Here is a 13,348-nt window from a genome sequence, read left to right on the forward strand (position 1 = left end):
TAACAACAACAAAAAAAACAACAACAGTTTTAAGGCTCCTAAAATGCTGTTTCTGTGTGGATGCAGGAGTAAAATGCTATGCTAACACTTTCAAGTCATTGTTTATATGTGGACAACCCCTTAATAAGACAGGCAGATAGAAGCACAGACTATAAAGTAAGTCTCAGATAATTAGCTATTGTGTGAAAACTATAAGTTTTATAAAAAGAAAATCTTGATCTGTAAGTGGCAGAAACAACTTGGTATCACATATATCAGGTTTTTTGTCTACAGTGTTTTGTTATAAACCAAAAGTACTACAATTCTTAATCAATGATGTATTTTTTGTATTGGTTTTTCTAAAGCTGCAGGAAGAGTATTGAATTAAGAATTGTGACACATACGAAACATTAATTAATGCTTATGCTCATACCTTGGCATCCTTAATTATAGCATGAAATATGAAAAGAACCTCTTGTTGCACACCCACAGAGAATACGCAACTATCTCTGACATCTACCTGAACTACACAGGATCTTTCATCAAACAACTTCAAGTCACCTTTTTTATAAAGTGTTAATGCTTAGAAACTCTTTCTGCTGCAGACAACGTGAGACTCCTGCACATCTCTCAGTCTATGCAGCACCTCTCATCATTTCTGTCAGCAAACTCTCAGATACTGAATTCTGCTCTCTATTGTCCTTTCCAAACAGCTGACAGACACAAAAGCCTAGCATTCCTTGGAGGAATGCATGTCGCCCGCCGCCTTTCATGGCAGAGTTTTAAACTAAGATCATCTTATGCTGAGAAGGGATGGAGTTACAGCCAGTTTCATGCGACACTGTGAGATCTCACCAGATGTGTCCAAATGTTAGTGAGTTGTACAGGTAGATGCAGTGATTACTTTCTGAGAGTTTTACTAAAATCCATTCAGTGGCTTAAGAGATTGACAGTGTTGGCTCTAATTGTTAATGATAAAGTTTTAAGCAGAGATGTTGTGTTATACATAACTCTTGGAGTATGTGTTGGATATGACCCTTTACTTCTATCACATTAGATTTTAGCTCAGTATCTGTAAAACTGACTATGTTATAGCCATTTTGGGTTGGCTAATATTCATTAGCTGTGGTGGCCATATTGAATTGGTGCAACACCAAAAGTTAATCAGCAATAGATGTACATCCAATGAGCATTTCATTTGAATCTGTCCATTGATTCGCAAGATATTTGGCTAACAGGGTTGATGCCAACAGTTATTGCCACTGTTTTAAGTAAAGGTGAACAAAGTACATTATGTGTTAAGAATGATGCTCAGCCACTAGCACATCAAATATTAGCTCAATGTCTGTAAAACTGAGGATACCTGTAAATATGCAAAAATATTGTAACACCTTCCATCTGCTCTTATTTCCCACCCCTGATAAAAAGTACACTCATATAAAGTATAAAAAGCTGCTGACGTGGTTGTGGCGTAGCTGGATTTCTGATTTGTTGATCTCTGTGAAGCAGATAAAACCTATTAAAACCTTTTTTTAGTAAGACAGAAAGCCACATTTAAAGAGTGAAGCTCATAAATGTTTGGCTGTTTCCAAAACTTCTTTCATTGCCATGGTAAGTAACATGTCTAAATAATCCAAATGGAGTTTTAAAGCGGAGTAACATTTCCATGCTGGCTCTAAATGAGGTCTTGAATGACTTATCTCCCAGAAGTCATGTGTTAGGAGGAGCCACATCCAGCTCCATGTCTTTAAGGGCTTCCTCTTTCCCTGAGACAGAGCTGTATATCCTGTTGTTCTTAAAATACCAGGGCAGGCTTTCCAGCTCTCGTAAAGACTGTGCTATGGGTACAGTGGCAGCACTGTTAGTTAGCAGTGTTTAACTATCACTGCCCTGTGTGTGTCCACGTGTCACCTGAGTAAAATGTAAAGAACACCTAAGAAGCCGACGTGTCGAAAACATTCTTTCTGCTAGGCTTTTCTATTTTAAAACAGGAACTTCTCAGTACGTCGAGGCGCTCACCTGTACAATCTCCAGCATCTCAGCTTTACTGATGTACCCATTCCCATCCAGGTCGTACATACTGAAAGCCCATTTCAGCTTCTGCTCCAGCTTGCCGCGTGACGTCACGCTTAAAGCGATGATAAACTCCCGAAAGTCTATCGTCCCGTCGCCATTGGCGTCAAAAGTGCGAAAGACGTGTTCAGCAAACTTTGAAGCGTCTCCATATGGAAAGAAGTTGCCGTAGATTTTCTTGAACTCCTCCATAGAGAGGTTGCCACTGGGGCAGTCCCTCAGGAAGCCCTTGTACCACTCCTGGATCTCGTGCTCGGTGAAGTCGGTGCTCTCCAGCAGGTCCTGCATCACCTCAGGGCGCAGCTTGCTGTTCTGCTTCCCCATGTCTGTTTGTCCTGTCAGTCACTCAGCTCACAACTGGGAGACAGAAAGGAGACAGGAGCCCAGTTTAGGATCAAGGAAGAATTTATGGCAGACATCACACACATGCAAATGTATAGCTCATTAGTTTCACAAATATGATTAACCTGTGTCTCAGGTTAGACAAAAGGAAAATCATTTCTATTCACTTAAAAACAAACATGACTTTTTATCGCCTGCCACCAAAAGGCGAAAGCGGAAGACAATGTTTTTGCCCCAAGGTAATCACTGAATGTACATCTACGACTGATTAACTTTTGGAATGAATCCAATTCAAGATGGCTGCCACAGCTAATCAACATTATCCAACACAGAAATGACTATAACTTCCCAGATATTAAGCTCAGAGTCACCCCAACACATACTCTGAGCTTAGCATCTTGTGACATGACATGACATTGAGCAGAACATTATTTTCAAGGTTTGAGCAAAACGGCTACAATGCCGTCATTTATCAGAGCCCTGGTATGAATGCTTCTTCAAGGAATGCCAGGTCTTTCATTTAATAAAATGTCAATGTTGGAGAGTCCACTGAGAAAGCCAACATTCATTACTACTAATGCTCTCAGGCTCAGCATTATCATAGGTACAACCTGCAGCTTTTACTGCAAATTCTATAGTTTATATTGAACAGCTTTAACTTGAAGTTTTGCTTATGGGAGGTTATTTAATGAAAATGTTCTGGAAATGACCAAAATGTCTTTAAAGAGATCAAACTCAGGTCAGTTCTGTAGGTTTTCCTGTGTTCAGTGGGATTAAAATAAATAAATACTTCTTTTGTTGTGTCATCCTGATTTTGATGCCCAGATCATGCGAGTAATTGAGAAAATCCTTAGCTGTTGTGTCTTAAGGTGGTTTTGCTTGGAATGAACCAAATAAGAACGCAACGCCTTTTAACCTTCACTGGGACTAAAATTACTCCCTATAAAAAAAAAACAAAACTAATGGAACTTTCCATGGCAAGCAGATCTGTGTACTCTGAGTAAACACAGCACCATATGCCTGACATGGGTTTAATAACCCAATAAAATCTCTGCACACACAATAAAGTAGATTTAGATGCACAGAAAGCGAGATGTGGTACAGCCAAATGATTCGTAAAACGAGCTGTTTAAACAGCATCATTCAGATGCAGAAACTGTTGAGAAATAATTTCTTTACACACTTCCAGGAACTGTAAAGTATTACTGTTTGCCATATACGTCTTTATGAACCACATAAAGACTTGCAATCCCCACGTACATTGTTTTCAGTGGATTAATGTGTTCCTGTTACATGAGAAATCTTTTTCACTCAAAATCATCAGAGCAATGCTGAATTAGCTTGAAGATTTGGAGCTATGAAAGAGGCTGTATTACTTTCAGTGGAGAAAAAACAACAGTGATCACAAAGGTGAGAGTTCACTTATCCTCTCACCTAGGTAGTATCTCAATGGCCTGCAACTTTTGGTGACTAGTTTGTGAACGGCATTTGAGAATGAGTCTCAAGAATGTCTCAGTATATTATCAGGTTGTTCTTAGTTTCATTGCATGAGTTGCAGAGGATTGAATTTTGAACATGTTCAAAATTTTGTGCAACACGTTTTGTGCAACACAGTTGTCGAGGGCTAGGGCTGCATGACTTGTTTCATATTGGGTGATGATATCAATTGCGTCAAACCCAATTTTCTTCTCTTCTCACTTTCTCCTCTGTCATCGCCATCATCAAAACTAGGTGTGGGCATCAAGGCCAGTGAGAGTCACAAACCAAGAAATGAATGCATGGTACCTGAGATTCAATGGTCTATGATTTTTTGCAGTCCAAACAATCTTTTGCGATATTGACATTGTGCTCACTGATTTTGAGATGACAATATATTTATGATATAATGTGCAGGTCCTATCACAAGCTTTTCAAACCCATATCGAACCCTCCATAAATTTTAGTGTTTGAACTGTATGTAGACTCCCGCACAGGGCCTCTCTTTATGACAGAGAACATCCAAGGCTGCAGCCTCGAATGTCCAGTTCTAAAAACCACACCAATGATAAATAATGATTATTAAAAAACTGCTCCAAATCTGCCTACTCTCTTTTCTAAAGTGTACTCCAATAAATTAAATTAGAAGCTGCTAAGATGGGTACAAAGAGGCTTATGGCGAGTGCAATGTGAGCTAAACTGGGCAGCAAAATAATGTGCACAGCCTAGAATGCAGTTTTGCAAGATGTGCAGGCAAAAATAGGTTGTGATTTTTAAAAGTCGACACTTGGCTCGCTGGCACAAACACTGAGAATTCAGTGAGACTGCAACTGAGAATTTGCTGAAATTTCTCACAATACTGAGTCAAGTTTGAGTTTTCAACTAGTCTCCTACAGTTGCAGCCCAGTGAGATACTAACCTTAGCATAGAAAAAATATATAATTAGCTGGACATGAATGTCATAAAGCATTTCAAGGGGCAGACAATCGTTTTTTCCCAGCCATGATCTGTGTGTTTCAGTGTATTTTTTCCTGTTTTGAGCTTCATTTTGAATTATTATTTCTTGTGATGTTTAATTTCTGTATTTTCATTGTGTTCTTTGTGTTTGATCCCAATGTTTCCCTCAGTACCTTTTCTCAGTCAGTTTCTGCTGCTCAGTGCTGCCCCCACTTACACCTGCTCCCTGTTATCATCAAGCCAACTGTCACAACTCACCTCATCAGCCCGTGCCTATTTAGTCTCTCTTACTTCTGCAGTCTGCCATTGTGGTTCTATACTCTGATGGATTCTTCCCCGTCTGTTTTGTATTATTGTGTTTTTAAAATTTTGCTGCCACACTAGCCTTTTGTTTTATATATTTTTATTATTAAAATCACTGTTTCTTCAGCTCTCATTAAACTCTGCGTCTACACTTAATTCAAATTGTAATGTTATACATTCATCTACTTTCTAAACCTACTTATTCTTGTTCAGGGTTGTGAGAAGAACTGATGTATATCTCCAGCAGATAATGGGCAAGAGGTAGGGTAGACCTTAGACAAGGTGCCAGTCCAACACACGGCCAACACCAAACTAAATAACCTTTGGAGAAAACCCCATATAAGATGGCTGCCACAACCAATTAACTTAAAACAAACCCCAAACTATCTAGAACTTAGTCATCTTTACAAATACTAAACTAATATTTGGTGTGGCAGTAGCTGAGATCCATCCCTAAAACATGCTCGGAGCACAATAGATCTTGTGAGATCTTTAATTAAAACTTTGGCATACAAAGTTGTGGGTAATATGCACCCAACCAGTGACAAGGCATACAGTATCAGTAGTGAAGCGTGTGTGTTTTCTTGATAACACAAACAGGAAGTAGCTGGTCTTAGTGAGATTGTGTTCTCACATTCTCTCTATTTTTTTTACGTACTAGCTTATAGTTCAGTAAGACTAGTTTTATTTTAATATTTGCAGAATAATAAAGAAAGCCAATGACAGGTTTGAAAACAAAGCCCTTTAGGTTGTTTGCATTTGACTAGTCTGTATGGAGTTTGGTGCAATGCACTTTAAGCCATGCCTCAAAAAATGAGTCACTTATACCCCTCCACATATCCTCAAAACCAGTGAGAATAAAATCTTCTTAACCACAGGAAACAAAAACAACTGCAGAGAGACCCTTGTTCACATCCCACAACTCGTCAGCTACTGCAATCTAATTTTAAAAGAAACTAAAAAAAAAAAAAAAAGAAAAGGCATGTGCAGTCAGAGCTATTAACAGCTCAACTGAAGACTGAACCGAGGTGACCACAAAGTAAAACGTCCACCATGTAAGGGGATTTATGCAAAACAGTAGGTAGATGCTAAATTATTTATATACAGATCTCAATAAAAGGTTAAATTGTGTCCAGGTTAAATGAAAATATACAGTCATGTGCTACAAATCAGAAAAAAAGCATGTTAAGAAAGAATATGTACCTTTTATCTGTGGTGGTGAAGCGTGGAACTCAATGAGAAATCTTAATGTCTTTTAAGATTAAGAGTGTAACAGAGAGCGATTTACTGGTAAAACTGCAATATAACAATCACAGTTGTTCATGACCTTATATTTATGCCTTTCTTTACTAATTTACACAGACACTAAAAAGTACAGCTGTTACTGTAGCAGCAGTTAAAGGTAAAATCTTATTATCTATTATTACCTTGCATATCTGAAAGTGTGGACCATTAAGCTTCAGACTGCAGCTGTATTAAACTTAATGAAGTTGGCCATCTAAACAATTTTTTTTATGTTTAGCTAAAATACTTTGCAGTGATCTTCTCATATACAGCTTGTTTCAACAAACAAGCAGCCTTTGTGGTTTAGCTGCACCTGATTATTGACAGGTCTGCTTGTTTGTGACGCCATGCTGTTTGCACTGCTTTTGGTTTGTTTTGATGGTTAATATAAAAAATGATCTGCTGCAGCTGAACTCCTCTCAGCACCTATAATGGGGATTGGTCTCATGATAATTTGCTCCGGCCCTGTTTCTGCTACGCTCCTGTAAACAACAGAAGGCTGAACTACCTTTCAGGTCAGATATACACATTGAAATATTTTTTTGTGGTCAGTGTAGCATTTTGTCCAGAATATCAAGCTCTAAAAGGTACCTCCTAAGTACCTTGGTTTACTGAGATACCTGTTAATGTCTACATGCTCACAGAAACAAGCTTAAAGTGTAAAAAAACTATGTTAAACATACAGTACTTCGACCATCTCTTATAAGTATTTGAACTGTTTGCAACAACACTTGAAATTGAAGCTCAGGTGCCTCCCATTTCTCTTGATCACTGATCAGAGATTTCTACACTATGACTGGAGTTTGTCTGTGGTAGAATTAATTGATTGGACATGACTTGAATTGACACACAGACCTCCAAGCTAAAACTGCATATCAGAGCACAAACCAAGCCAAGAAGACAGGATTATTGCAAGGCACAGATTTTGTGAAGGCCACAAAACGTCCGCTGCATTGAAGGTTCCCAAAAGCACAGTGGCCTCCATAATGCACAAATGGAAGATGTTTGACACAACCAGGACTCTTCCAAAACCCAGCCACACTGAGAAATCAAAGGAGAAGGGCCTTAGTGAGAGAAGTGACCAAGAACCTGATGGTCTCTCTGACTGAGCGTCTGAGGTCCTGTGTGGAGATGAGACTAAGTTTCAGAAGAACTACCAGAACTGAAAGCTTCAGATGATTTAGACTTTATATCAGAGTGGTTAGACAGAAGCCCCTCCTCAGTTCAAAACTCTTGAAAGCCCATTGAAAGGAGTTTCAGAATCTTTTTGGTCTGATGAAACTAAGACTGACCTAAACATTATATCTGGAGCAAACCAAGCACCACTCATCACCTCCCCAACACCATCCCCACAGTGAAGCATGGTGGTGGCAGTATCAGGGACTGAGAGCTGGGTCGGAGTTGAAGAAAAGCTGAATGGAGAAAAATACAGAAAGATATATGCTTATTGAAAACCTGCATCACAGAGCTCAGGATCTCAGACTGGGGCAAAGATTCCCCTTCCTAAAAGACAATGACCCAAAACACACAGAGAAGGCCACACAGGAGTGGCTCAGGGACAACTCTGTCAGTGTCCTAGAGGGACCCAGCCAGAGCTCTGACTCGACTGAACCTCTCCAAGGGACCTGAAAATGTCTGTCCGCCAACTGTCCCCATCCAACCAGACTGAGTTTGAGAGGATTTACAAAAAATCTCCCAATCCAGATGTGATACACTTGGTGCATCAAACACACTTGAGGCTGTACTGTAACTGCTGTAATTTTATTTAACGAGAAACATGCAGACTCCACACAGAAAGAACTCAGCTGGAAGTTGAATTGCAGCCTTCTTGCTACAAGGCAACAGTGAAAACCAACTGTGCCAGTGTGTAACACAGCAGTGACATCTTTTTTAGACAATAAAACAAACAAACAACATATAAACACTACATTCCCAAATATCGATGCAATGTTTGTTCAGAATTAGAGACATTGAGCTACAAGCATCAAACACTTTTTGTTTGTTTCTTTTTTATTTATTGGACTCCAGGCAGAAATGAAAGTTGATTAGTGGATACATTCTGGCAGTTTCTTTTAATAATCTTCTTTAAATAAATGCTTTAATAAGGAGTAGACAACAGACTTTTGGGTGAAGATTTCTTTTTGTCTATTGTCTTATAACAGCAGGCAAAATAGAACAACTAAAGTTCTGACTGAGAAATAATAAATTAAAAAACAACAACAACAAAAAAAAAACCAGAATCACTGCCAACCACCATGCTGACTAATCTTTAAAGCTCTGCTAAAGCAACTGACCCTCAGTGTGATAACGCTTCAATTTGTTGCCAAGTTCTACATCAACTCAAATCCCCACCTGACCCTATATACTAATACAGCACAGCTGACACACACACACACACACACACACACACACACACACACACACACACACACACACACACAGCTGTTATTACCAACCCAAAGCATGCTACCTCCTGTCATGATACACTTTATCTGCAGCCTCCATGTATGTTTGCACCCATTCTGCTGCTTGTGATGACAACCGCTGCTGGTGCTGCCAACCAATTTGTGTGACGATATGAATTATTTTGTGTGTGTAATAAACTTCTGTTATGTCCGAGTTAAACATCTTTGGACCTCTGTCAAAAGGAGATTTTGGGATGCTAAGAGCCCTTTACTTTATGGCTGGGCTTCATGCTGTAATTGAGTATCTTTTGAATGAATCTAGGTAAAGTATAATAAAAACATGGACAAAATCTAAAACCAGACATATAGTGTGTATGTGTATTTTCAAAACAGGACTTGTCTGTGGAGTGTACTGTAGATTGGAGATTGACAACAGATGACATTAATACAAGTAGGCATTGCTGAGTGACAGGAGATGTTGTTCAGGATGTCACACAGTGTTGGAAAGCCGCTCTCCTGCAGTTAGAGCAGGGCTGCTACATTCACCAACACAGATCAACTTTATAGTCCAAATTCAGAGGCCAGGTTAGTTGAGCTAAACTAATTAAGGGCCCAACCTAACACTTTTTAAAGGCAAAAACTTGTTACATTTGGTTTGTCATAAAATAAGTAATTAAAACCAATCATGTTTATCTATTGACATCCAAGTCCATTTCACAAGCTTCTCATTGCAGAGAATATCTAAAGAAAACCAAACGTAACTGTAACTAGGGGTGTAATGGTACACGTTTGTGCCAAACTGTCACATTACAAACGTATGGCAAGGGTACCAAGAAAGAGACAAAGAATACATTAGTTACATGTGATCACAACTCTCATATTGAAGATGACATGCTTTTTTAAAACTGCTTCTTAATAACTTCCACAATAGCTATAAACACCCTCTAATGAAACAGAGGCTACAGGTACAGGTGCTACTGCTAATTCTGCTAGCCAGAGATCCTCATATTCATATATCAAAGTTTCCTGGTAGCAAAGCTGAGCTCACCCACAACCACAGTTTCCACTTTATAATCTTTTCAAAATAAGTTATAATGGCAACAACATACTTTGAGACTTTTTCTTTTATATTTGGGAGGGGTGGGTGGGAGTTAGGTGGTGAGTAAAAAAGGCACCACAACTGGAAAAGCAATGTTGGGAAACGATTTTGCGTGTCACTACCAGATGCCGATGTAGGCCAAAAAACAAAAAAAAAGACAATGGTTGCATTAATTCTTAGAATTTGCCCATTTTAACTCACTGATTGTTCAAAAATCACTGCGCATTCTTAGTATGCACACATAACAGTGATGACAAATGGTGGCAGGAACATTCAGCATTCAGAGCTGGTCTGGCAATAGTCAGACAGATTTTGCCACAGTTTCTCTGAGCAACAGTTAAGCACAAACTAAAACTATTTGTCAGAGCTGACGGTCTGACTTTAGAAATAAAGTCAGGCTTGCGGCGTATACAACACATGGTGCAAAAAGCCTCCACCGCTTTTGTTGCTCACACAGCCATATCTTCCTCGTCTGCACGAGCATTTGAAAGCTGCTTTTAACTTAGATCTATCAAATGGATTATCATTTAAATCAGGATTGATGATTCAGATTCAAATAGAGAACAGAACTGGTCCCCTGGCTCAGGTTCAGAGATTTTCACAGCCGAACCACTTCACACATTCACACCAGTAAAGCTGCAGACAATTTTCAATCACTTCCTCCGCGGACAAAATAATTTTATGTCAAACATGATACCCTCTCTAAGATGAAAAGCTGCCATGGTGTTAATGCTGTATGAATACATTGGTGAGACGGCTCTCATTCACCGATTACACACTGACAGAGAGAATGGTACGAAGACTGAAACGTTTAGACGAGCTGTCATTTTAAAAGAAAGATGGCTAGAGCTTTTGCCTCAGAGCCAGAAGGTCATGGGATTTTTGTGTAGTCTTTGCATGTTCTCGTTGTCTAAAAACATGAATCCTAGGTGAATTTGTGATTTTAACTGAATCCTATGTGTGTGCATGGATAGTTTAGTGGCCCTGTAATGGACTGGTCACCTGTCCAGGGCATTTACCCCATTTCACTTGATGACCACAAAAGAAGCAACTGCTTTCTATGGCCCTGAACAGAACTAAGCATGAATAGAAAATGTAAGAATGGATCAACTCAGGCATACATTTAGTTTTTTCTTTCTTTCTTTGCTTTTCCTGTGTTTTTCCACTGCAGGTGCCCTTCATGGGCCCACTAAGCCTTCCTGTCCTTCTACTCTACCGTACAGAAACTCTTCTTCTCCCTCCTGCACCTTACCTTCCATACTCCTCATCCTTCAGTTCAATTCAGCCTACACAAGACCGGCTCGCTCTTATGAAGCAATTTCACTGCAGTTACCATGGTAACATTTGGCAAAACCTCACAGCCATTGATAAGCTTTCTGGCTGAGTGTAGTGAATGCACATTCAAACAGGTGCGCACACACACACACCTCTCAATGCAACAGAACAATCGGTGCCTGTGCAGTGTGAGTGGGGGTGTGTGGGTAGCTGTGTGGGTGCAGGAATGTGAGGTGTGCACATGTTGCCAGTTGCAATCCGCAGTTGTAAAAATTAAGGGCAACATTAAAAAATACTTTTGATTACTGGCAAGCAGTAAAAAAATCACAAGTATAAGTTGCAGTTTAAAGCCATATTAGTTGTCAAAATACAATTTTTTTTTAATGTTTCAATTTGAATTTTTATGCTTCTGAGACAAATTCAAAATCATTAAATGATTATTTAGGGTTTAATGTAACTCAGAAACAGAAAACAGCAAATATTTCTCGCCTTTGTTTACAACTAAATTCTGGGATTACGTCACGCAGTTACAGAAATTCTACCTTTAGAGTTCAGAATATCTCGGCACAGCTCATTTGCATATGATCTTAGCCCCAACATTTGCTTTAACGGTCTCCCAAAAAGACTTCTGTTGCTGTTTCTTTTTTCAGAACAAAAGAACTTCATCTTTTCACTTTTAACTTAGTGTCTCTGCCTCCATTGTTCTTCCTCTGACTCTGTTTACCTCTGGGGATTATTTTACCAACTCAGAATCTGTCGTGTGCCGAGACTGTCAGAAGTGTACTCATCAATGTTTGAATGCAAACAAATGGCTCATAATTGTTGGCAACAAAACATGACTTTGCTCTAATTTTGATAAATTGTTAAACCAAACATATCACATGGATATCATACAAGGACATGTTAGGGTTGTTCAGACCTGTCGGTAAAAATGGTTCTTAGCAATTAGATTGCGTTTGAATAGCGCTACATTCAGACCTGAAATGCCTCAGCGTGCATTAAAAATGTTTCCCCTCAGACCATCTTCAGAAGGCGACTGGATCCATTTTTATCCACAGTAGTTGGGTAATCAGAATGCAATCGGTCTTGAGCCAAGCTGTAGGAGCTCCTACTAAACTAACATGACCCCACACAAGCCAATTAAAACACTAGTCCTTCAGAATATTCTAAATATACAGCTTTTTGGCATTTCGTTCGGATTTTATTAATTAAAGTGGATTGTAGGATGTTGTATCTGTGACTCGATCTTTGGTTATTCTGATTGGTTTTTGGACCCGCTGTGGTCACATGTGGCATATTCACCTAATTAAACACAGAGCTGATGTTAAATTAGTAGTGAAGCTGCACAGAGAACTGATGGCTGTTTTTCCAGGTTAAAATCTTCAGTCTTTGCTCTAACACTGATCTCTGCGAAATCACTAGTAAATGTTTCTTTATTTGTCTCATATTGAGTCTGTCAAGTAAATAAATCTATCAAAGAAAATCTACAAAAATGTGACTGTGGTAAATGTAAAAATAATAATCTAGTTCAGATGTCTGGATGTGGTGTCATTTTTACAGATTTCTCAGCAGTCTTCCTGTTTGTTGCTCACTAAAAGCCCTCTGAGTGTATATCTGCATGCAGTAAAGGACATCATATCGCAAAATACATTTTTGGTGCACAATTTATCACCAAATGTGAACAAAGGTGCGAGAGCAGACCACTTGCAGTCAAATCACCCGAAACAACAAATCTGAACCTCTTTGTGTTTTCAAGTTTTCAAGATCCATCCCAGTTTCTTCCACAGAGTCTTAAAACCTTCCTTTTTTACTCTGCATAAAAGGAAAAAATACTTGTTTTTAAGCAAGCACAATGCGAATATGGAGCACACTTTTTTTTTTGTTTTAAAATCTAACTTACATAAAATTCCCTTAGAAAACACTAAGTAACAAGCACTTAGACATACAGAAGCTCTTTCAGAGGGTAAAAGAGACCTTATAACGTAACTCCACCAGAATCCTGGGGAGAAGGAAACTCAACGAAAAACACTTGCAGAAGATTATGTTCTGATTTAAAGATGTGGTGTTTAAAGTGTCAATAATCCAAAAAGGAGGGACGGTGAAGAAATGGTTATGACTGCCACCTGCAATGCTGTCAATTTTCTGACACACGAAA

The 13,348-nt window shown here is 39.0% G+C and overlaps 1 protein-coding gene across 5 annotated transcripts in view; it reads right to left on the minus strand.

The window, feature by feature from the left end:
* The window catches only part of LOC108234196 (neurocalcin-delta A), an 87,888-nt gene that overhangs the window by 17,867 nt on the left and 56,673 nt on the right, over positions 1-13,348 (minus strand). For all 5 annotated transcript variants that reach the window (XM_017413216.3, XM_017413214.2, XM_037980280.1 and 2 more), the window contains one exon: positions 1,999-2,409. In XM_017413216.3, the coding sequence (XP_017268705.1) occupies positions 1,999-2,376 (378 nt within the window). In that variant the 5' untranslated portion in view covers positions 2,377-2,409. The remainder of the gene's footprint in view (positions 1-1,998; positions 2,410-13,348) is intronic.

Source organism: Kryptolebias marmoratus, linkage group LG16 (genome assembly GCF_001649575.2).
Source record: "Kryptolebias marmoratus isolate JLee-2015 linkage group LG16, ASM164957v2, whole genome shotgun sequence".
NCBI classification, from domain to species: domain Eukaryota; kingdom Metazoa; phylum Chordata; class Actinopteri; order Cyprinodontiformes; family Rivulidae; genus Kryptolebias; species Kryptolebias marmoratus.